The sequence below is a fragment of the Canis aureus genome, chromosome 27, assembly GCF_053574225.1.
Source record: "Canis aureus isolate CA01 chromosome 27, VMU_Caureus_v.1.0, whole genome shotgun sequence".
NCBI lineage: Eukaryota > Metazoa > Chordata > Mammalia > Carnivora > Canidae > Canis > Canis aureus.
The window spans coordinates 29196130-29221270 of record NC_135637.1 but is presented as its reverse complement, the minus strand read 5'-3'; the positions used below and the strand labels follow the sequence as shown (position 1 = coordinate 29221270).

General features: G+C 44.8%; 1 protein-coding gene and 1 gene segment (V, D, J or C); both read right to left on the bottom strand.

Annotated features, from left to right (window-relative positions):
- The window catches only part of LOC144299095 (immunoglobulin lambda variable 8-61-like), a 343361-nt gene that overhangs the window by 46161 nt on the left and 272059 nt on the right, over positions 1-25141 (bottom strand).
- LOC144299087 (spindlin-1) lies at positions 19644-23497 on the bottom strand. Its single transcript, XM_077874443.1, has one exon. The coding sequence runs from the start codon at positions 23258-23260 to the stop codon at positions 22472-22474; it is 789 nt and encodes a 262-aa protein (XP_077730569.1). The 5' UTR covers positions 23261-23497; the 3' UTR covers positions 19644-22471.

The window sequence follows — 25141 nt, the reverse complement described above, 5'->3', positions numbered from 1 at the left end:
TCTCCACCCTCCCACGGATCCCTCCTTGTCTCCATCTGACTGTCATGTTACAAGCACAGGAATATATTGAATTAGGAGGTCACCCCACCCCCTTCATCGCCACATCTGTACTAATTACATCTGCAGCACCCTTTTCCATATAAGGTCACATTCTTAAATCCTGAGGTCTACAATTACAACATATATTCTTTGGTGGGATAGAATTTAAATGAGGATATTAAGAAAGATGAATCCTTTCTAAAAAGGCTTATAATAATCACTATGGTTTATTTATTTATTTATTTATTTATTTATTTATTTATTTATTTGTAAGTTTATAAGTTTATATGTATTCATTCAAAGCAGACACACAGAGAGAGGCAGGGGCACAGCCTCTGTGAAAAACAGGCTCCATGCAGAGAGCCTGACATGGGACTCCATCCAGGGAATCCAGGATCAAGCTCAGGGCCGAACTCAGGAGTTCAACTGCTAAGCCAAGCATGCTTCCCTCCCTTTTTTTTCTTTAAGATTATTATTACTATTTTTAAATATGCAATGCAGTTGCATTGCACTGAAATACAACCCAATAAAGTGAACATTAAGAAAATACAAAATGAGGGTTTTTCCATTATTAATTTTTTATATGTAAAGGAAGGCTTTTAATGTTCCTTTTTTTTCTAGAGGAAATGTATTTAGCCTCAATCTATAGTCCTGATCCTACAGACATTTTGTAATACAAAATACCTGAATTTGTCTTTTTGTGAACTAATGCCTCCTGAGTCACTCATACATTTATTCAATGTTAGGACTCACACAGGGATGGAAATCAATCCAGACGCTTCCCAATGCCCATCTCCCCATGGCCAGTCTGCATTTATAGTGCTCTGCGTTCAGGTGTTTGGCCATGAGATGTCATTAATCACATGATATTTGTATCCACACCGGATGAAACAAAGTGTATGTGTCCCTTCCTCATCTGGGTCTCTCACTGGACCCAACACCACTGTAGTGCAGCCCCAGGGGTACTCAGTCTTGGCCTCAGGCTGGGCACTAGGAGATGGTCACGTCAGGTTTGCTCCCAAGAAGGGAGTCTGAGAAATCAGTATTTGTTGTTTTTATTATAAATATATGGCCTAGACTTGGCCAATCTTTTCCTGGATCCAGTATGGATAGTGTCCTGTGCTGGAGGCATTGTTGAAAGTGACTGTTCCTCCTGGGGACATGGCCATAAAGGCTCCTGAGTCACCATGACCTGAGAATTGGTCCCTGAAATGAAAATAGACCCCTTTAGGAATGGAGAAGAAAGGCAGATGGATCCCTCCTAAGGATCCCTCTCAAATCTCCATGAATTGGGGAAGTGGCTGAGGAGGGGGAGGAGAAGGAAAGGAGTCAAGATCATGGTATGGAATTTCCACAGATTCCCTGGCCTTAAAACTGGCCCTGGTCTCTTGGATGTCTCTTTTTTGTTTAAGTTTTTCTTTATGTTCCAAATATCGAACACAATGTGTAATAGGAGTACAACTTCGTAATTCAAGACTTAAATAAATGAGCCCGTGCTCATCACAAGTGCACTCGTGAAGCCCCACCACCTTTGTAACCCATCCCTCCACCCACCTTCCATTTAGTAAGCATTACAGTTCTCTAGATTTAAAGGTTTGTTTCTTGTTTTCCTCACTTTTTCCCCTATGATATTTTGTTTCATTTCTTAAATTCTACATGAGAGAAATTATATATTTGTATTTCTCTATTGACTTATTTCACTTAACATTATACTCTTTAGCTCCAACGCGTCTTTGTAAATGATAATATTTCATTCTTTTTTTATGGCTGAGTAATAGTCCATCATGTATAGAGATGATGGACTATAATATATATATATTATAGTCCATCATCTCTATAGTCCATCATCTCTATATATTCTTTTTCATTTATCATTTGGGCTCACGCTATAATTTGGGTATTGTTGGAAATGCTACTATGAACCTCAGGGTGCATGTATCCCTTTAAATTAGCATTTTTGTATTCTTTGGGTAAACACCTAGAAGGGTAATTGCTGAATCAGAGTATTTCTATTTTTAACGTTTTGAGCGGCCTCAAAACTGTTTTCCAAAGGAGCTACACAAGTTTCCACACCCATCAACAGTGCAAGAGGGTTCCCCTTTCTCTGCATCTTTGCCCACACCTCCTGTTTCCTGTTGTTTCTGTTAGCTGTTACGACTGGTGTGAGGTCATATCTCAGTTTCCTTTTGATTTGTATTTGGGATGATTCCTTTATCTCCTTCTCAGCTCCAGGGATGAAGGGCATGCTTGCTGTCATATTGGGCAAATTGGAGCCCACAGTGCTGTCTGATTCTGGATCCTCAGCCCAGCTAGTAGCTTCCACCCAGGGAGGATTTCTGGGGTGGGTGAAAGCTATGGGTTTGTCCCCTGGGAGGAAACAGCTGCTGTCATCTCACCCTCTGGCAGTGAGCACCAATGCAGGGCCCAGGCAGGTGGAACCATTTCAGTGGGTTTCAGGCCTGGCCAGCTCTGAGCAGGTGCACAGCGCCCCCTGTTGATAGCCTCAGGAGATCAGTCAAGATGGTGGGAACTGTGCAGAGGGAATGGAGCCCATTTTTTATTTCAACAAATAAGCCAGAAAACAAACAAATAAGAAGTGTTACCTACTCTTGAGAGTTTCCTTTTTTTCGATGACTTCTGTTATCTTTTTCAGTTCTAAAACTTCCATTTGGTTTGTATTGATGATTTCTCTTTAATTTCTGCATTTGTATTTTTTCCATTGGTTTGAAGAGTGTTTGTAATTTTACACTACATGGATTTTATGACAGTTGCCTAAAACTACCTGTCCAATAATTACAGCATCTGAGTGATCTCAGTGTTGGTGGCAATCAATTTTCCTTTCTCATTCAGAATTTTATTTTCCCGGTTCTTGACATGTCATAATTTTTTATTGGATCCTGGATATTATGGCCATTATATAATGAGATACTTGGTCCTCAGTTATTTTTCTTCAAACAAATGATCCTCCTGCTGAGGTGCAGCAGCAGGGCAAGGGTGTTCATGTCAGCTTCCAGGTGGCTCAAGTGAAAATGCTTACCATTCTGCTACTTACTAACTGCTGGAGAAGGTGGGGCAGGGATTGCCACCTCCAAGCTCCCATCAGGTGGGGGTGTGGGACAAGCTCTTTGCTGAGCCCAGTCAACACCTGGTGGGATGCACAGGACTGAATGGAGCTGCTTTCCTTCAGAGAGTGGATCTTCTGCTCCCCACTGCATTCCTTGTCCTCACTGACACCAGGGAGCGGAGGGTCAAATGCAGTGCCAGCTCCCTTGCCTCCTGCATCAAAATTCAGTATTTTCATGCAAGGGAGAGCCCAGTCTCAGTTCCGCAGGGTTCAGACAGTCACCAACATTGGGTATATGACAACAAACCAGCTTTGCCTTGTACCACTGCGTTCATTCTCTCTGCTGAGCAATGGGGTTCAGATGAGCTACCCAGGACTGCCAAAATCATAGGTGGGAAAAACTGGAGTGCAAACTAGTCCACTAGGCCTGCCTTGCCCAGAATTGTTGATGTTCCCATGTGATGGAGGCTCAGCTATCTCCTGACTAGCTGACACCATGGCGGGTGGGTATTGGGACACTGCCTGCTTCTGCCAGGAGGATATGGACACCATGTCTCTGTTGAGCAATAATGTGAACCCTACATGAGGGCACAGTTTGGGGATTCATTAGTGTGTGCAAGTGGTGGGCAGGTTTGTCCAAATATTTCCTCCACTCAGGCCAACTTATCTCCATATCCTCTGCATAGGAGTTGGTGCTTTTGGACTTTTAGTGTTTTCTGGTTTGATTTTCTGGATCTCAGCCTTTGAATGTTTCTTCCTTGGAGGAATCTTCAGGATCTTATCTCTCATGTGGGGGACCTAATACAAGAAAAGGAACCAGGGTATGTACTGTTGTGTTTTCCTCAATTTGTTTGAAGTCTTCATTCTTCCTTTTTCTACCTTCAAAAGACTTCCATACTTGTTTGTTGTCGTGTGTCAGGACATTTCAGTTGTAAGAGAGAGGACCTGCATGAGTGGGAGCACTTCTTACTGTCCAGAACTAGGATCCTCATGTTGCCTGCTCTGAATGCTTTCTTCCAGGGCTAGGATGGTTGGGATCCTGCTGAGCTGCTATGCAGATGATTTATTTTGACTCTCAAGCTGTGTAAATAAAAGACAAAGAATATGATTATTATTTTTATATTACTCTTTACAGGGTAATAAATAGTCAATACATTGCATAACCAAGAATTCAATGTGAGAAGTTTTAAAGGCTGGCTGGAAACCAGTATAGCACAAATGTCTGGCTTTCTGTTCTTAAGTGTAGAAGAGTGAGGGAAGACATTTTTATTACTTTGCCTTATGCATTTTGTGTAGAAATTTTGTTCTGTAATAATTTTATATTTACAGGAAAATTGCAAATATGGGATAGAGATCTCTTCGTTTCACCCAGCTTTTTCAAATGGTAACCTTTTGTGTTGTTATGAATCATTTATAAAAACAAGTACTTGCCAGTGTTCTGATCATCTTGCAAAATTGCAGACTTTATCTAGATTTCAAAGTTTTTGTATTTATTTATTTACTTACATACTTATTTTAACACTGTTTTGCCTGCAGTCAATCCAACTAACAACATTGCATCTATTCATCAGGACATACTAAAATCCTGCAATGTATGAGTTTTCAGTCTTTCACTGTTCTTGATTTTGGTTATTTGGAGACAGCTGGTGTGGTATTTTGTAAAATGTCCCATAATATGGGTTTATCTGATGTTTTCTTTTCTTTTTCAAGGTTTTACTTATTTATTCATAAGAGACACAAAGAGAGAGAGAGACACAGAGACACAAGCAGAGGGTGAAGCAGGCTCCATGCAGGGACCCCGATGTGGGACTCGATCCCAGAACTCGATCCTGGGACTCCAGATCAGGCTCTGGGCTGAAAGCAGGTGCTAAACCGCTGAGCCACTGGGGCTGCCACTATCTAATGTTTTCTCATGATTACACTAAAGTTATGAATTTGGAAGAAGAATAGCACAGAAGTGAATTGATATTCTTAGTGCATCATTGGGAAGATGAGTCATATTAACATGACATATCATTGTGCATACGGGTGGGGGATGGTGCCCCTTGGTGCTATTTTAAATGATTCTTTTTCTGTACATAATCTATCTGATGCCAGGCTATTGGATTTTGGCCATTCTGATATGTGTGCAATGGTAGCTCATTCATGTTTGCATTTGCTTATCCCTAAAGATATATTTATTGGAACAGAATATCACAGGTTTATATCCCATCTGCCTATCTCCTTCTATGAAATATCTGGTAATGTCTCTAACTTACTTTTTATTGAGTTTTTTTTTCTAGTGCTTTGTTTGAGAAGTTCATCGTATAGCGTCTTTCTTCCTTCCCTTTTCTTCCTTTTTTTTCTCTCTCTCTTTCCTTTATTTCTTTCCTTCTTATATAGATTTGTATTTGTGTATTTATGACTGCTCAACTCTCCAGAAGTTTGGCAATTTATCTGAAATGCATTCTGTTTCTGGTTTATTGATCTTCCCTGTTAGGTTTTATTTTTGTCACTATTAAGGGGAAATGGGACACATCTCTTAGAGACATTTAACATCACATTTTCCAGTCAGGCAGGTCATACTAGATGTTGTTCCATACCAGTCATGGCACCAGCTGCTCTCCATTGGTTCCGGTGTTTCTGAAATCCCAACTGTCTGTGTTCTGCTGCTATAATCTTTGCCTATGAAGTTAGCCAAATATGCCAGTGTTTCTAATGGCTTGGTGAAGAAGAAATAACTCTGCTCTGGAGTGACACCAGGGTTGGTAGTAAAAGTCCTTATGACGATCCCATCTGGAGGCCTGGAGACCACACAGCCTGATTCCATACATGTTGCAAACTAGCTTCCAAACAACAAGCCGTTTTGTTCAGGCCCAATGGATTGAGGACAGAACTAAGAAGGTTCGATCTCAATTTCCCACAACTACTTGTCACCTGTACAGCGATTTCAGCATAACCTGGCACTGAGTTGTTCTCCACCAGCGGTGGGGTGATTATCAATATAGGGCCATCTAAATTCAGTGTTAAAGGTTACAGATCCCCAGAGAATCCCATAAGTCCACAGGTCATTACACTTCTGCATAGGTTTCCCTCATTACCTTGTGTGTTACTGGGTTCTTCATTGTTGCTGTTGTGTGAGTCCCCCTGTATCTGATTGTCTTTTTTTGCTAACAAGCATTGACTCACATTTTTCTTTTGATAATCATCATAGGCATTAGATAATAAAGAGGCAAGTAAAATGCATTTCCTTTTGGGTGCCCTGGTGGCTCAGTTGGTTAATCATCCCACTCTTGGTTTTGGCTCTGGTCGTGATCTCAGGGACCTGAAATCTAGCCCTGTTCAGCTCACCTGAACTTTTCTCAGCCACCTGTTCAGCTTGAAATCTGCTAACATTTCACTCTCCTCTGCCTCTGCCCTTCCCCACACATTCTCTCTCTTCTGCACTAATAATAGTCTTTAAAATAATTTATTATATGTGTTTATTTTTTAAGATTTTATTCATTTATTCATGAGAGAAACAGAGAGAGGGATGCAGAGACATAGAAAGAGACAGAAGCAGCTCCATACAGCCTAATGTGGGACTCGATCCCAGGACTCCAGGATCTCACCTGGAGCCGATGGCAGACCGTTAACTGCTGAGCCAGCCATCCCTTAATATATGTGTTTAATGCTTATATGCTTTTTGAAAAATAATTTCAAATATATAATATGTACATATATTGATTACAAATTAGATGCAAGTATGAATATATTTTTCTCTAAGTGAAAATCAGTTACCACGGATGACAGTATAGCATATTCCAATTTAGCCCCCTGAAGAAGAGCTTGAATCAATGATGCAACAGGAATACTGGTGTGATGACCATCCTGTGCAAATAATGGGAGCAAGGAAATACAAATGACCCCCCTCTGCATCTTTTCCCTCATCACTGAAAGGAACTCCTGTTGATGAGGGAGGGGGTAAAGGGAAGAATCAGGACAAGGCAGAGAAGCCCCAGCACTCTGCTCCCTGAGGACTCACTGTTGACATTCCTATCCTCCCCTCCTCAAGGGTTTCTCCCCCTAGACCCAGGTAGCAATACTAGTGATTTTTTTTAATGTGCAAGTTTGCCCAGTTATAGGATATCTCCCCCTGCCTGAACATCATCTCTGAAAAGGACTCCATGGGGATTGAGGATGAAATGTGACAGGAGAAAGTGAGTCAGAACTGAGAAATCATGAGACTCCAGGGACATCTGTGCAGCACAATCACACTTCACTGAGGACACTGCCTGCTCCTTTGCAAGAATTTATGTATTTTCTTAGATGTCTGGCCCAGAAGTCTGTTCTCCCAGGACCCATGTGACAGCGCCCCCTGCTGCGCTAACATGCTTAGCCCACCATCCTTTTGACACCACTCAACACTCCTGGGATGGTGTGCAGACTATGCAACTGACATTTTATGCAAGTGACATTTTAACGTCACTGCCCAGGACAGGAGAATCAGGAGGTGCCCCTTGTCGCCTTTGGCCCTGAGACTTTTCCTCAAATCACTAATGGCCTCCAGATATTAAATACCTGATGTATTGCATTGTGCTCATATTACCAGATATTTCAAAATTATCTGACGTTGAGTTTGCTTCTTCCAGGTGCCTGAGGTCCTTATCAGTCTATCATCATCCTGAAACAAGTAAGGGTCATGAGATACTCAGGGTACCAAGGTGGTTCACACCTTGTAATAATTCTATGTGAATTCTTCTTTCACTTGAACGTTGCTGTTGTTTTGTTGTTGTTGTTGCCTATATATTTTCCTGTCAGGGCATAGCTCTCAGTGATAAGGTTTTTCAGCCTACATTTGCTATTACATTATAATGACATCAGGGGAAATGTGTCTTCCACTCCTACTGACTTGTGTGAGTTCAAATTTTCCCTTGAATGTTAGCCAGAAATTCTAATTTGTTTGTTTGTCTGATACACTTAGTATTTTTAAGGCTCATTCTATTACTTACTCAGCATAATGATTCCTATCAAGAGGGGATGAACAGTAGACATTGAGGAGTTAAACCGGGGGCAGTGCCCAAAAGGCAGAATGGCACCGAGTTTGGAGATGTATTTGGATGGTGATGGTTGTAGCTTCACTATATTTAAGTCATCCAATCCATTCCCACCGTGTCCTCAAACTGTTTATTTTTTGGCAATCTTTGTAGTTTTCAGTTCACACGTTTTATTTTTCCTACTAGTTATATTCCTTCCTAAATGTTTTATTCTTTTTGATGCTATCCTAAATAGAATAGTTTACTAGTATGTTTTTTGGGCTTCTTCATTTTTGATATAGACAGAACTACCTGATTGTTATTGGGCATTACCACTTGAACTCCTGTAGAAGATACTAGATAGGTCCCATTGAGGGTTGATGATAGAATTTCTTCCCTATTTTGGAAGAGTGGGAACAAGAAGTGAAACAGGAAAGAATATGCGTAGGAAGCTTTGCATCTGTGACCTTAAAATAAGCAATCTCACATGATTGATTGTATGCACAGGAGAAAGTAGATGACAAAATAGAATGGGTGGTGTCTCCACCTCTTACAGGGAAAATAGAAAACCCTAAAGCACTTCTTTTCCAGGTTGAGAAACACCAGATATATGTTTTCCAGAACCTATGTAATCATTTGTGAAACATGTATTTCACAAGGACCAATAGTTCTCTGATGCAGATGAAGGAGAAATAGGTCGGGTGAGGAAGGAGCTTCACTCTTTGTTCCTCACCTAGTGATTTTGGCAGGACGGAGAGGAGAGATATGCTTCTAGTACTTTGGTTCCTCAAGATCTGGTCCCTCAGAGAGGACATCAACCTCGCTACAAGCAGCCTTTCTCTGCTGGCTCCCCAGCTCCGACTTCCTCCTCCAGCCTCTAACATCTCCCCCATTTCCTCAATGGACCATGATTCCCCTTCTCTGAGAACAATGATATCTATGGAATACCCCTCAGGATTTGACACACACCTAGGACTGTTGGATTATTTGAAGGTGGAGGGGAAGAAAGCATATTTGACTCCAGTGAAGCATCTTTTTTTCTATTTACGCTGGAATCGTGCAGTTAGTAACCAACAAGTTTCTGGTTATAAATTATATCCCAGATAATTATACCTTATTTTATTGATTCATATGTTCCTCTGCTGAAACTTTTTCCATTACAAATCAAGAAGTTACAGAAATTATTCAGTATTGTGTCTCTAGAGCAAGAGCCATATATTCATAAAGTACATAATTTTCAAATATGTGGTAGTATCCGTACTGTATGTAAATATCTAAACCACATAGGTATTGGTGGGATATGATATTTGAATAACAAAAGGTCAGATTGTGAAAATAAGGGTAATTCATGTTGAGGAGCATGGGGACCATCTAAGTGAGTCCTTAGGGAAGGAGGTTGTCAAAGACCAGCAGTCCTCCCCTGAGATGTGTGGGTCTGCCCCGCCTCTGAACTCTCCAACTGAGGAAGGATTTGAATGAGGATTCTGGGGAATGTATATGGACCTTCAACAAAACTAAGGTTCCCTTGAGAAGATGCATCTTATCCATATGAGGTAGTGGCCTATTCCCATACATCGACTCCACATGTTTGCCCATCTCTGCTTCTGGTCTTAGACAAAGGCAAGCATAAGAAGGAGAGGTTGGAGACAGAATTATGAAATTCTGTCATAGAAAAACGTGGTGCAGGGGAAGGATCTCTCTGGGCCTGTTAAAGAGTAAGAGAGGAGTTATTCATGGAATCCTAGATGAAGGGGAGATTTCCACCCTGTCCTCTGAAAATGGAGGTGATTAGTGTTTGAGGAACCAAGTCAATAACAGAGGGACAGGAGCTCATAAGTTTGAAGATGCCCAAGAGAGGAGGTTAAGCAAAAAGTGCAGGGTGAGGGAGGACCGTTGAAGGCAAAGGGAATGGACCTCTTATGCCTGGATTATTGCAGGTTCCCGGGCACAGAGCCGCCGCCCCCCCCCCCAGGAGAGCTGTCTGAGAAACCTGCAGAATGTGATGGAGTGAATGGCTAAGGGCATGAGGAAGCTGGATGGATACAGAGAACCTGGGAGAAGATTGATCCTTTCACAACTCAGGCTACTGTCAAGTCAGAGAAGCAACTGTGAACTTAACAACTCGTCATCTGCAAATCACCGTAGTCTTCCAATTTGAGGGAACTCCTCCTCACTTCTCTCAGGAGGCCCCAGTTCTTCTTCCCATCACAAGGGTCCTGTTCTCAGTTGCCCTCTCTGATATTTGGTCACTTGTACAGGGACCTTAATCATGCTGATTTTGTACTCTTGGTGCTCATGTGTGCAGAGTAGAAACAGGTGGGAGTTCTGGAATCCCACATGGTGGGGGGGCGGGAGGCATGGTGGGCACCACTCCTGTAAGGGCAGGAAGGATCTGCTCTCTGAGCTACAATGCGGTAGCAGGTGGTGTTCTCATGTGCATTTTAGGTCGCAATTAGGCAATGAACAATGAAAGAAATATGACAGCACAGCATCTTGGGCACCACCATGACACCTGGGGACAGTGTTGCTCCTTCTTTCCTTTTGCTCTTGGGAGTGGAGTCACTCATGACATATGGGGTCTTATTCCCCATGACTGTTCTTTACATCATTCTGGACTGGTAATGGCTTTGTCACAGGAAGAAGGAAGAGATGATGTAAGTTTCCATATGGGTTGAGGGAAAGCCACCATCTAGTTTCTATAACCAGAGGGTTATAGAGTCACAGCACAGGAGAGCCTCAAATGGGTGGAGTCATTGGTCCCAGTCCCACTGGAGCAGGCTCAGGCCCCTCTCACGTGTGAAGAAGTTTAGCATCAGTCCTTCTTTCTTGTCAGCTGCCCAGAGCCCCCTGGTGTCCCAACAATCGTGACCTGTATTTCTCAAAAAGGTGCTTCACAGTCAGGTTTTTCAGTGACAGAATAAGATAACTTCTTGAAAACTTTTAAATGAAAATGTATGATACTCAAATATGGAAATAAGTAATGAAATGTGGACAAAAATAAAGAATGAAAAATTTGGGTTAATAATAAATAACAGGTACACTTTATTAAGAAGAATAGCAGGTGCCAGGTTTTCTCACCATCCTCGCCATTCGAATCTCGTTCTGTACATCTGCCTGGAGTCCTTGCGGTAATGTTTAGCCTTTTCATAGATAAGCTTTCTCCTTGCCTTTCAAAGCATCTTTGGGGCAAACTTTTTTCTCAGACACTTGATCTTCAACTCTGCAAAATTCCTTCGCTTTTTCTTAAGTGTTTCTGGCAGAGGAGGAACCCTCTTTTTCTTCTGTTCTGCACCCTCCGTGATTCCAGCCAGGAAAGAGCTTGAGTGTTTGATTCTTGATTTTTTTTAAAATTTTTTTTTAATTTTTATTTATTTATGATAGTCACAGAGAGAGAGAGAGAGAGGCAGAGACATAGGCAGAGGGAGAAACAGGCTCCATGCACCGGGAGCCTGATGTGGGATTCGATCCTGGGTCTCCAGGATCGTGCCCTGGGCCAAAGGCAGGCGCCAAACCGCTGCGCCACCCAGGGATCCCTGATTCTTGATTTTATCTCAGGTCATGACCTCAGTGTCATGGGATCAAGTCCCACCATGTTAGATTCAGCACTCAGGGGGGGAGTCTGCTAGAGATTCCCTCACTCCCTCTCCCCCTGCCGCTCCCCAATTCATTCTCTCCCTTTCCCTGTCTCTTTAAAAATAAATAAGTCATATATATGTATATATATATATATACACACATATACACACACATATATATACATACACACACACACATATATATATATATTTAAAACATTGAAAACAATGGAAATTTTAAACTTATGGAAATAAAGACAATAGGGATACATACAAATGACACATAAATACAGAAAAAGAAAGATTGCGGAATATTGTGAACTGAAAAAAAGAAATACTGATTCAAATGTTCTAAATAAATTATGAGCAGTGAGATTGTGTTATCAGACTAATATATTCAGACCCTATAACCATTGTGGATTATTATAGATATGGAGTGGGTTTTCATAAAGATAATTGCTCTTAGAACAGTCATAATAATAAATTAACAGAGTAAAATTACATGATCTCACTAGACCTTGAAAGAAATTTTGACTAATGTGAAAGCAAAGTCCTCATAAAAACCACATGAATAGAAACAGAGAAATTTTACAATGACGACTCGCTTTCTTACACAGACATAGAACTCAGTCTCACACCGAGGAAAGTAGCTAATGGGGGGGTGGTGGGAAGACATTTCTACCATTTCAGGAATGTGCAAATGTGACCTAAATACCATTAAACTCAACATATTGGGGAACCCTGTGTGTCTCGGAGGTTTAGTGCCTGCCTTGGGCCCAGGGCATGATCCTGAAATCCCGGGATAGAGTCCCACATTGGGCTCCATGCATGGAACCTGCTTCTCCCTCTGCCTGTGTCTCTGCTTCTATCTCTTTCTGTGTCTCTCATGAATAAATCAGTAAAATCTTTAAATAATAAATAAATAAACTCAATATCTTTCTTCAATTATCAGACAATGCAAGTGAACAAGGAAAAATTCCTGGTTAGGCTTCAGCATTGATGGGAATGGAAAGGGAGTTATGTCAGAAGATCCAAATGTATGATTCAGATATAGATACTCTGGAATTGGTGCATCAGTGACAGAAACAATCACCCAATGAGCAAAAAGAACAGGCATTCATATTGAAGATGAATCAGAGGATTCCACGGTTCTGGAAATTTCCAGAAATAGCTAAATGACCAAGGATGGAGATCCTGGATTCCTCAGAGGTCAGGTGGGAGGTGAGCACCCTGGTCCTGCCACCCCCAGTCCATGTATTTCAGTAGAAAGAGACCCTGTATCACAACCTGATGGGGGAGATGACATTTCTGTGTCCTTTGAGGCCTTTTTTTTTCTTTGAGGCCCTTTTTCTAGGAAGATGCTACAGTGAGTGTCTTTGGGGTCACAAGGGAAGGAGTAGCACTGAGACCCAGGTGGTGGCCCTGCATGGACCTGGACCCGTGTTGGCAACAGGAATAGCAGACACAGGAGCCACACACTGAGCCTGAGCAGCTGCTGGGGCCTCCCCCTCCCAGCAGATGACAAAGGGGTAGTGGTCTCCGTTCTCAAAGACCTGATATTCTATGTGAGCCTTGAAATGCTGTCACAGGAGGGACAGTGAAGCATGACCTCATTCTCCTGGCTCAGCCCAGCAATAGCCAGAGAGCCAGAGCTGCCAGAAATGGAGCCAGAAAATGGACCAGGGTCCACACAGGGTCTAGCCATCATAATACATGAGGATTTGGCTGCCCATTCATGGATCTGTTGGTAGCAGGACACATATTGGACACTCCTGATGTGTCCTGACTCAGACAGAGCTGGATTCAGGGTCTCTGATTCTGCCCTGACCTGTCATGGACTCTGTCCTCAGGGCAGCTGACCTTGGCACCCAGGAATCTGTGCTCAATGTAAGAAAATCACAATATCTTGATCTCAAGGACAGGCTTCAAGGAGAAGTTTAAGAGAATGTGGAAAGAATTATAGATAAATTCCTTGAGGAGAGTCTCAGACGCCTGTTTATATCAAACAAACAAAGAAGCACTGACTTGGCCAAACTTTCAGAACTGCACCGGCAGCCCCGTCACAGTGGGGATGGCAGGTTTGTGCCTCACTTCCCCCCAGGCCCGGAGCACTGTGTGATCACCAAGCGTGGGATCAAAGGACTGGCAGTAATAATCAGCCTCGTCCTCAGCCTGGAGCCCACTGATGGTCAGGGTGGCTGAGTTGCCAGACTTGGAGCCGGAAAATCGGTCAGGGACCCCTGACGGTCGATCCCCATCACTGTCCACGAGGAGTTTAGGGGCCTTTCCTGGGAGCTGTTGGTACCAGCTCGCACCAAACCTACCGAGGTTGTTTGTCCTTCCAGAGCTGGAGATGGTGACTCTCTGGCCCAGGGACCCCGACACTGAGGCCGGCTGAGTCAGCACAGATTGGGCCCAGGACGCTGCAAGGGGGAGAGACAGAGAGGGTGATGCTCTTTTCTGTAGAAAAGGGGAAAAATCAGAGCCCATGTGCCCTCCCAGGATCCCTTCCCCTTTCCCCATATCCAGTCACCTGTGCAGTGAGTGAGGAGGGTGAGGAGGAGAGGGTACCAGGCCATGTCAGAGGACATCACTAATTGATCCTGCCTTCTGGGGACCCACAGCTGAGCAGACCTCCTCTAATCTCTCCCTTGTCCTATTCATCCTGAGAGAGGGAGGGGCCTTCCATGCAAATAAGACACTAGCCCCTCTGTCTGAAGATCCTAAGGTGGTAGGGCTGGGAGGGGCTGCATGGGACAGGGTTGCAGAGGTCCCAGCTAAGAGCCCTGACACAGGCAGTAGCGAGTAGCAAGTTTTCTGCTCTGATCAACTATCCCTCAAAACATGTGAAGGGTGCTCCCTGGGTCCAGGCCTAGGAACAGTATTGTACGACATGGTGACACAAGTACATTAGAGAGAACTCCTGCCTCCTCACTACACTGTCCACTGTCATCTTCCTTAGGGCCAGGGCTGGTGTCCTCTTATGTGGCCTCCCATCCCTACAGGACTCATTTTTACTCTATTCATGCTCTACATACTGAGTCTGTCCACAGATCCCTGGGCTGTTCATGGGACAGGACTGAAGTGATGTCTCTTGTAGAACCACATAGATGAGGATCACGTCCAGAGCAGTGATGAGTCCACATTGACACCTGGCCAGTTCTGTGCAGGAGGCTGATTTCTTTCCTCTTACCTGGTTCCTCTCTGTTTGGAGAGTCCTCTTCTCCCAGAAGTTCCCTCAGCACTGAGGACCAGGGAGCATTCTTTCCAGGCTGTGGGTAGAAGCTGTCGTGTGCATTGTAGAGGATTATACACTGGACATCCCTCAGAAATCTCTGCCAGGCCTGAGTCCCCAGCAGGGAGCACAGGGCCCAGCCCCTAGGTCCAGGCTCCTTAGTGTCAATGGTCCTCAGTAAGCAGTGGAGTAGGGACCACAGGGCAGTCCCACCGCGCCCCCTGCTGGTTGCAGAGCACACACTCACCCTGGCCCAAAGACCTGAGTCCAGCTGATTTCTGCAACTTGCCAGGTCCCTGTCTATTCTCACGTTTCTGAACTGATTTCTAGATACGGCAATTCCAGTATATTGTACCTGATTCTTTTGTATCTCACTCTCGAGAGGTGTTCCAATCTCAGGAGGTTCAGGAATGTACATCAACGGCAACTATTTTCACCCTAGAGAAGACTCTACACACTTTCAACCACTTCATTGGTCTGTGATTTTGGTTAAACGTTCATTGTTAGTTTTCCATCAGTTTTGCTTCCAGATAGGAGTTTTTACCTACTGTGCCATAAATTGCGTTGCGTTGCACTACTTCGTGTTGTCATAAGAGAAAGATTACCTGGGATGCCTCAGCAGTTGAGTGTCTGTCTTTGGCTCAGGGGGTGATCCTGGGGTCTTGGGATCGAGTCCAACATGGGCCTCCTCACAGGGAGCCTGCTTCTCTCTCTCCCTATGTCTCTGTCTCTCTCACTGTGTCTCTCATGAATAAATAAATAAAATCTTAAGGAAAGACTGATCTAATAGCTACCATGACAGAAGCATGATGTATGTCATTTTGCAGATTCTACGTCTACAGCATTCCACACTGTCAAAAAATAGAGAGAAGTAGAGGAATCAATTCTCAGACATTTATATCTGGGCCTCTATCTTTGCCTCCCCCATGTGAAGAAACTTCTTTTTGTGAACACTGAACTCCTGCACCAACATTATTCGATAGAATTGCCACCATGGGGGCTTGCCAAGGAATTTTGGATGAGGAGGTAAATATTACAATTTCTTGATCCTATGGTGTGTTTTTACCAAGTCCATGCTTATGTAGGCAAACGACAATTTTCCTGGTACTTGGTTTGGTGAACTGTTAGCAGATGGTCATACACCTGACCTGTGTGTTGTAGTTCATTTGCCCAAGGATATGTCTTCTGTGCTCAGAATATGCTCTATGATCCAGCTGCTCCCTCTGGTTTCTTCAACCAGTAACTGGAGGCTAATCATGTCCTTTCTTCTTCCCTGCAGGAACCCACTGAATCCAGTCCATGGGACTATCACCTTCACCAAGAATGAAGTCTGTGTTTTTCTCTTGTTCTGTCCTAATATCAAGTGCTTAGTTCCCAACTCCTCTTTGATCAATTCAGCCCTCCAAATATGAAATGTTCCACAAGCAGACGTCACTGTCTTTGCCTTAGATCTATTCCTCTTTTTTTAAAATTGAAGTTCGATTTGCCAACATATAGTATAACACCCAGTGCTCATCCCATCAAGTGATCTATTCCTCTTCATGGGAATCCTATTCCAATGAATTCCCACATTCATTCAAGAAACTGGTGTTGAATTCGTCCTTGGTGTCAGGCTAGGTTTTGAGCTTTGTGGATACCATAATAACACATATACACAGAAGGAAAAAATTCAAATGTGGGACACACAGCAAAGACAGTCACAGAGAAACATCTCCACGTGGTTGGTATTACCCGACCAGTGATCATCCTGGGTATCTGGAGCCCACTGACTGCTTAGAACCCCTCACCTCCTACAGAACATCAACAATGACCTCCTCCATGCTCTCTCTGCAGCTTGCCCTCGGCCTTCACATGTTCCTGCTCCATTCCAGGTGCCTGAGTACAGGTGTCCAGCCCTGCTCACCTGGTGTGTGTTTCCAATGCTCTAGCTTCCCAGGTATGAGCAGAAATGGGCTCCTGTCCTCACAGGGAACAGAGACAGGAGAATGAAAAAGGCTACTCCAGGTCAGCGGATGACTAATAAGCAAAGGAGGACTGCATACAAGGCTTGTGTTGGTCAGCAGCAAGACAAATAGATCCTCACACACATCCACCAAGTCTTATGTTTATGAAGATGCCTTTACTATGTTGAGGCCTGTGTACACCACATCAACACCACATCACTATGTCAAGGATACATTCTTGGAGTGAACTCTGGGAGCAGCTAAGTTAGGCAGAACCCACCATTCTCAGACAAGGAAAGAGTTGAATAGCCTCAGAGTGCCTGAGTCCAGCTTCTGGATCAGTCTGTGATTACAAATTTTTACAATATTCCCCAGCAACTGGCAATGCAGAGTTCGTCCTGTGTCCTGTCTACAAACTTCTCATTTTATTTATTTTTAATTTCTTTATTAAAGATGTTATTTATTTATTCATGAGACACACACACACACACACACACACACAGAGGCAGACACACAGGCAGAGGGAGAAGCAGGCTCCATGCAGGGAGCCTGATGCAGGACTTGATCCCAGGACTCCAGGATCTCTCCCTTGGCCGAAGGCAGGCGCTAAACTGCTGAGCCACCCAGAGATCCCCAATTTACTCATTTTTAATCTGTACTTAGGAATTTATAATTAGGGGGTTCCTGGGTGGCTCAGTTGGTTAATTATCTTTCAGCTCAAGTTATGATCCTGATGTACTGGGATGGAGTCCTGTGTTTGGCTCCCCACTGAGCAAGGATTCTGCTATGCAGCCTCCCTTCTCTTCATCTCTCTCACAAATAAATAAACAATATCTTAAAAGGAAATAATTTCTTATTAGGGTTCCAGTTAAGAGGCAGGTGATAAACCGCTAGAAGGGATGGTACAGGGGTAAGGCCTGGAAGATGCTGGTTCTTGGGAGACAGTTACCACTCTCCTCACTTGACCTGTGACTACATGAGAAGGGAGACAGGATCCAGTCCATGGTGGAGACACCAGCTCTTGGTCCTTCAGGCCCCACCCAAGCCTTGGACCCCAGGTCTTATACCTCAGCACAGTGTTGAGATGGGCTGACACCTTCATACCCATCTGCTTCCTCCAAGGTTGGTATTTAACAAGAGTGGAGGTGCAGACTGAGAACTCAGTTCTCTCAGATTCGCAGCCTGTGCTTCTCCCTCATGGCTGCACACGGACTTTATCTCTCACACGCAGACATGGCCTCCCCAGGTGCCTGCACCAAAGCCTGTTTATGGAGCTCACCTGCAAGTGCTTGAAAGTCCTCAGGTCCCACTTCTGATTTCTCAGGTGTCCCCCCAGGACTCCTGCCCCTCTGTGTCCCACCACGGAATGAAGCCCCTGAATCCACTATCCTGGAGTCTGCCCAACGCCCTGTCCCAGATCTCATCTTCCATGGAAGAGTCCTTCAGCTCAGACTCAACAGACACTTACGATGTGCCTCCCTTGGTCCAGTCCCCATCCTTGGCTCTGGGGTGAGAAGGGAAACAGAAGACCCAGTTCTGCCCCATGAAGGCTCAGTTCTTCCATGGACTAACTCCATACAACTAGCTCTTCATGTGGAGAGTTGCTCTCCTCAAGGAGAGGAGACATTTCTGGTCACAGAGGAGACCCCCTTCTCTGTGTCTCTCCAGACAGGCCCTGATGTAGAACCCCAGAGGTGGCAAGTGTGACTGTGGACACTCTACAGGCAGAGTGGTTCTTTCTCACTGTCCCTGTGCTCCAGCTAGGGCAGCAGATATAACTGATCACAGATGTCATCAGATCACACACCTGACAGATCTGAGCAGGATCCTGACCCTCACAGGCCTGTGGGGACATTGCCAGCATCCCTCAGGATCTTGAACCTCCCAAACCCATACTGCCCCCTGATGGCAGGAAATGTGTCCACTCGACCTGGAAGGGCTCCTGCCTTGAAGCCAGAGCCCAGGGCTGCTTTCTGCAGACATTCCTGCCCTCTTCAGAGCTGCTAGTCTCGGTTTCCAATGCAGGGAGTCCCGTGGATTTGGTTTGGAAACATGCCAGGCAGGAAAGGCAGCTGTGGTAGGTGAGGGGATGTTGTGAACAGGCCCGGGACTCAGAGGGAAGGGAAAACATATGAATTCCACTAAAATATCATTGTCACTGTGGGTGACACCATTCTTACTAAAGAAGACTCGCTGTCCGGGCTTATGCTTGAAAATTTAAAAATCGCAGAAGGACAAATGTAGTGGTCTGACGGGCCTGCCATAAGAAGATGACTGTCCACACGTTCAACCCCTTTTCCTCCGTAGACCCCAGGGATGGCAGTTGTCTGCCTTCTCTTGGAAGATTTGCCTCTTCTAAAATGTGATTAAACTGTGATCCTACAATGAACATATCATGTTTTTTTTTTTTTTTTTTTTTTTTTTTTTTTTTTTTTTTTGCACATAAAGGGTTTATTTTAAATGTTTTAAGGATAGGATAGAGTTACATCATAATTATAAAAATTACTTACAGAATTAACAGATTTATATTGTTTATACTTCTAAATGCAGAGAACAGGGAACTGTCTACACATCGTATAAAATAAAATTAAAATTAAAAATGAATTCAAGCCTGAAAATGAGGTCATTTACCTAATTGCAAGATGCGAACACGACGACCCCTGAACTATACACATCCGCTCACACCGCACTAATGGTGGAAATACAAAAAGCGCAGCATTTCCAAGGAACCACAGACATTTCGACCATAATTATTTTGTTATAATAATTGTTCCTGTTTTGTCTTTGGAGAACTTTCTTTTTTTTTTTCTTTTTTTTTTTTTTTAAGACAATCAGCTTAAGAATGTTTTCAGGCACTACAATTTGTGACAATCAGAACAGTCCTCTAATGGGTCCACAGCGTTCAGAGATTCAAGCCCAATGCACTTCGGGGTTTGGCACGTAAAACAAGGACAGGAATGAACTCTGGCTTAGAAGTAACTGTGAGGCTTCGAGAATGCACAGTCCCTTCAAATGCTGCACGACAGAGCTGGGAAGTCACCTGCTGCTGGCACTGCATGGCTTCGCCAGTGCACTTTCATCCTACGACCACTAAAACGGCACAGGAAGCAAATATACAGAAAACTGAAAACAAATAAAAACAAAGATAGAAAACAAAAAACCTAAATATCTTTCACATGCAAGTTCAGTTAGTTACATTGAACATCCTACTTAGAATAGAGCATGCAAAAAAGGATGGTCTGCGTCTAAGGTTCTCCTCGGAAGCTTCACGTGGCAGCCGGACGTCACACGCACACGACACGAGAACACTAGAGCAGGTCAGTGAGGAAGGCCGGGACATTTTATACAGGTTCAGGTCTTGTGTGGTCACAAGTCCCACGATAATTTTGGAAACTCATGTTGGCCTCCTAGAACAAGGAACCAACATTCTGATAGCAGGAAAAGGCAAGCAATGCATGCAGATCTGAAACGTGAGCCTAGAACGAAGCCTGAAATACCGGGCGAGGGAGTGCAGTCAGTCACCGCGCAAGTGTGGGCTGAGCCACCAAAAGTAAAAAGAATGGGGGGAATAAAGAACACAACAAAAAAACCCCTTCCCCTTCCTTCCACCCTAAAGGCAACACATGGAACACTGATTAACATAACGGTGATCGTCACGCGTCACGTTCGTCTGGGGAGTGGCAGACCACGTAGTACTGAAGCTGCTACAGGTACTTGCAGGAAAACCCCAATGCAAGTCACCAAGTGACCCAACCCTCAGGACACTTCCCAAGAACACTGGTTTTCAGCCTGAAGCCACCTCGTCACGTCTGGGTGCACACGCTGGGCACACCCACTCTCTGGGCACACGGGTCCACATGCGCTTGGGAGCTGGGCCCAGCCTGGAGATTCGCATGCAGGGACTGTGACGAGAGCCTCCAGGGAAGGAGGTGACAGGTGTGCAGCATGACCCCTGTTCAAGCAGGAGGAGCGTCTGAGACCAGGTGCTCACCGCAGGGAGACAACCTACACAGGCCGGGCGCTGCCCTGCTAGAGCGCGCGAGGTCACCACCCCACAGCACCACAGCACACAGCCTCGCCATGCAGACATGCATTCCGAGGCCACAGCTACAGAGTCTCTGAGGCCTCACGATCTGGGAGCTGACTCCCAGAACTCAGGCAAGTTTTCCAATCTCCACAAGAGACTGGTCTGACGTCCTGCCTCTCTCCTGGCTTTCGTACGGTCAGGGCTCATCCAAAACAAAGGGACAGATGGCCGTGTCGCTGGCACACTAACTACCTCTGCGGGTCTATTCCGGTGAAGCCCACCTTGTGGGAATCAGCCACGAGAGTGTCGTGCAGCCATGGGCTGCTTCCAGGCACACCCGGGGGCTAGCGCAGTGACCGGCCCTGACGTGGCAGGGCCCCTGGATGGGGAGAGCCCACATCAACAGCACTCGAGGAGCAAGACCGTGCAGCACCACAGAAGGCGGCCGGGGACCTGGCTGTTGTGCATCTAGATCCTCTTGTGGGGAAAAGCCTTCTGACCACAACCATGTACCAGTAAGAACAGTAATAAAAATAAGTGTTCCAGAGAACCTGCTGGCAGGCGGCAACACCATTCTGAAACTTGTATTTCTAATATAAAAGCACTAGGTTCTGCCAGGAACTTACCACACACACACAAACCACTGATGCACTGCTGCCTCTCAGATCCACGTACTAGAATCCAGACTGATTTGTACATATGAACGGACCGCTTGGGCCACCCAAAACACACCTGCACCACTGTGTGTGCACAAGTACCTGGGCTTTGCTTTAAAACAGAAAGAGGATTTATGATTAAAAAATATGTAAACAAAAATTTACAAAGCTTAGAATTAAAGGCAGCTTTTGACCCAGATTTCTAATGTTTTGTTGAATTCTAATGTGGGTCCAGCAACTGTTCTCAAGGGATTTATATTTGGACTCATGATTTAAAGCCTCCAGACTGAAACAGTGTCTGAACTTCCGACTTCCAGAACATGCTGAACATCCTGATGTTGTCTCCTGTGCCCACATTTAATTTTAAATAGACAGCAGTAATATACAAAATAGGACTGACTTAGGACAAGCACTCCTGTTAAACTGGAGAATATTATTGAACCCCCACCCCAATCCACAAAGAAAGGACTGCCAAGGAAGAGTGTGTGTTTGTGTGCGTGCGCGCGTAGTGCATATGGACACACACAGAGCTGGACAGGTAGATAGAGATACATACACGTCTCAAAAAAGAAGGCAGTACCGACAGTACCAAACTACGCTTGCAGTGTGGCAGCAGAGAAGGAGAGCTATGGTGACGGGGAGCTGGGGACGATCCAGTACAGTTCTATACGACCGCAATGCTAGCTTAACTTGCACCAAATTTGCCTTAACTCCCCTCCAGACACACAGACTTCTTTTAAGAGGAAGGAGTTCCTTACACAAAATGCTTTGTGTTCACATAAATCTGTACTATTCAGAACAAAACCAGTTCTGCTGGCAGAGATTGTGGGTTCGCAGGGACATTTAAGCTTTCATTAAACTGGAAAGCAATCAAGTCTTTATGTCTACAAATTATACATTTAATAGTTCCACAAATTTGGCAAAGTTCATGATGACATCTAGGATGTTTTCACCAAATCGTAGACATAAATATGGAAATCGTCATCAAACTTGATGAAATAGACAGACGGTTTGGCCTCCACTTGATGAATGACCATGCCAGTCCTTTTAGAGCCGTCCTCTTTGGCATATTCCACTTGTTTGCCTACCAGGCTGTCCACAACTTCTCCTGGTTCCCTTTCTGCTGGAGGAGAATCATTAGAATCGGGCATAATGCGAAGGTCGCCTTCTTTATAATCATCTAGGAGCTGGTACATGTACAAGACGGGATCCTTCTCGTAGGTGATGTAGAACCACGTGTTCATGATAGGGGCACGCGCTAGGACCATCCCCCTCCACTCGTCCTTGGAGCCATCCTCCGTCTCAAACATGTGCTCTACTGCCTTGCCGATCATCGTGTCGGCCAGGTGTGCATCACTGATTCGAGAAGTCGCAACTCTATCAGGGAGGACTTCGAGCGCAGAAACTCTTTCATCTTTATTAAGTTCTAGTCCATAAACACAGTCAAATCCATCGTATTTTATAAGATACAAAGAAGGATTTACAGGCACCTGGTCCAGAACGGTTCCTTTCCACTGGGTGACAGGGCCATTCCCCTCCTTCCACCCATGCTGAATCCTGCAGCCTACGATGTTCCGCCGGGGCTGGGAAACAGGTTTGCTCGGCCCCACACTGCTCCGATGTTTTTTGTGGGATGTCCTTTTCTTCATCATGCTTGCAGACACACCAGCATGGCCTGCATCCGCTCTGGACCGCTGGCCAGGTGTCTTCCCGAATGGGGTCTTCATTCATCTGTATTTAAGTGAGCAGCACAGCTGCTGGACTAGGGTGAAAATTGAATACTCTCCGATTTGAAACTTTTCACAGAATCTCAATGTTCCTGTTAATCCATCATCCAAGTGCCTTTTTTTACAAGTTCAGCAAAAACATGTGAAATCATAAGGACTCTGCCGGCCGCCTAGGCCGCAGTCCTCAGCCCGCGGGCCCCGCCGTCCCGCGCCGCACTCCCGCCCCGGCCCGACCGAGCCAGACGGCGCCGCCCCGCCCCCGCTCCGCTCCGCGGCCGCCGCCGCCCGCCCCCGGCCGCACGGCGCACGCGCACTGCGCCCGCCGACTGCGCCGGCCGCGCCGCCCGGCCCCGGCCCGACCAACATATCATGTTTTATACGTGGGCCTCTTCCTGGGTAACATCTTAGTCGGTCCCAGCTTTGGGTGATAAGATACAAACTTGGAATTAATATCCACATGTGGATTTCTAGGCACTTGCAGTTTTTAGTGATTGTGAATGAATCTGCTGTAATTATTCACATGGAGGTTTCCCTATGGCAAATGTTTTGGATGTATTTATTTAATTTTACACTGACATCTATTTAGAAAACACCCCTAGATTAGAAACTGGTCAATGCCAGTTATACTCATGTAGATAATAATATCAGATAAAATAAGGGCTGACTTAGTCTTCAAGCACTTCATGGGTACCACTGAGGTCCCATGATATTTTCAAGTGCAAAATAATTTCTTTCATTTAATTCAAATCAAAAAGAAAAAATGAATATAAATCAGCATAGAAGTAAGTATTCCCCAGCTGATAAAGACAAGAAATTTTTGTTTTCATGAAGCCTCTTTGTCTACAAATGGGCTGCTATGAGTAGCTTTGAGGACAGAAGGGACAGGAGGAGCCTCTTTTGCATGTGGTTCCCCTGGATGGACGTTGGTACATGGCATCAGTAGCAGGAGCATAAGAAGCAGAAATACAAAAAATAGGCATTCCCCTGAAGACTAATGGGAGGATAGCATAGCATTGAAACTTGAATAAATAGGTAAATGACCAAGCATAGGAACCCCAGATTCCTCAGATGTCAGGTGAGAGATGAACACAGTGGGCTTACCACTCCCTTGTCTCTGAATTGAAGTCAAAGAGATTCTATGTCCCAACCAGATGGGAGACATAGCCCTTCTGTGTCTTCTGAGACCCCTTGTCTAGGTAGGGGCTGCTATGAGTTCTGGGGGAAGTGAGGGAAGGAGGAGCCCTCATTCCCACATGGTGTCCTTAGAAAGATGTGATGGCGGCAGTAACAAGAGCATCAGAAGCAGAAGACAGAGGATGAGTCTCACCAACACCTGGAGACCCATTCTGGCAGATGAAAAAAGGGTTCTGATCTCAGTTATGACAAGCCAGGGGATCTTCATGAGCCCTGAGATGCTGGCACAGGAGCTATAGTGGGGGGCCCTTCATCCTCTGTTCTCAGCCCACAGATGGCCAGAGAGCCAGAGTTGCTGTTGACCAGGTGCTCCAAGGGTCTAACCACCATAGTAGATGAGAATTTGGGGGCCTATTCATGGGAGCTTTCGGTCTCAGGATGTCTAACATATTAGACATTCCTGATGTTCTTGACTCAGATGCAGTTGAATTCTGTGCCCCTGGTTCTTCCTTTACATCCTGGACTTTGTCCACTGTCTAGATAGTCCCTGGCACCAGGAATGTCAATTCATTTTGATAAAATTCCCTGTATGTTGGTGCCAAGGACAGGGTTGGTAGATAGATTTTAAGCCAATGGGGACATAACTGTATGCAAAATTCTCTGCGGTGAGCCTCAGATCTGGATTTCAGCCAAAGAGAAAGGAAACAGCTGACTTGGCCAGGAAGTCTGGGCAGCATAGGGAGCCCC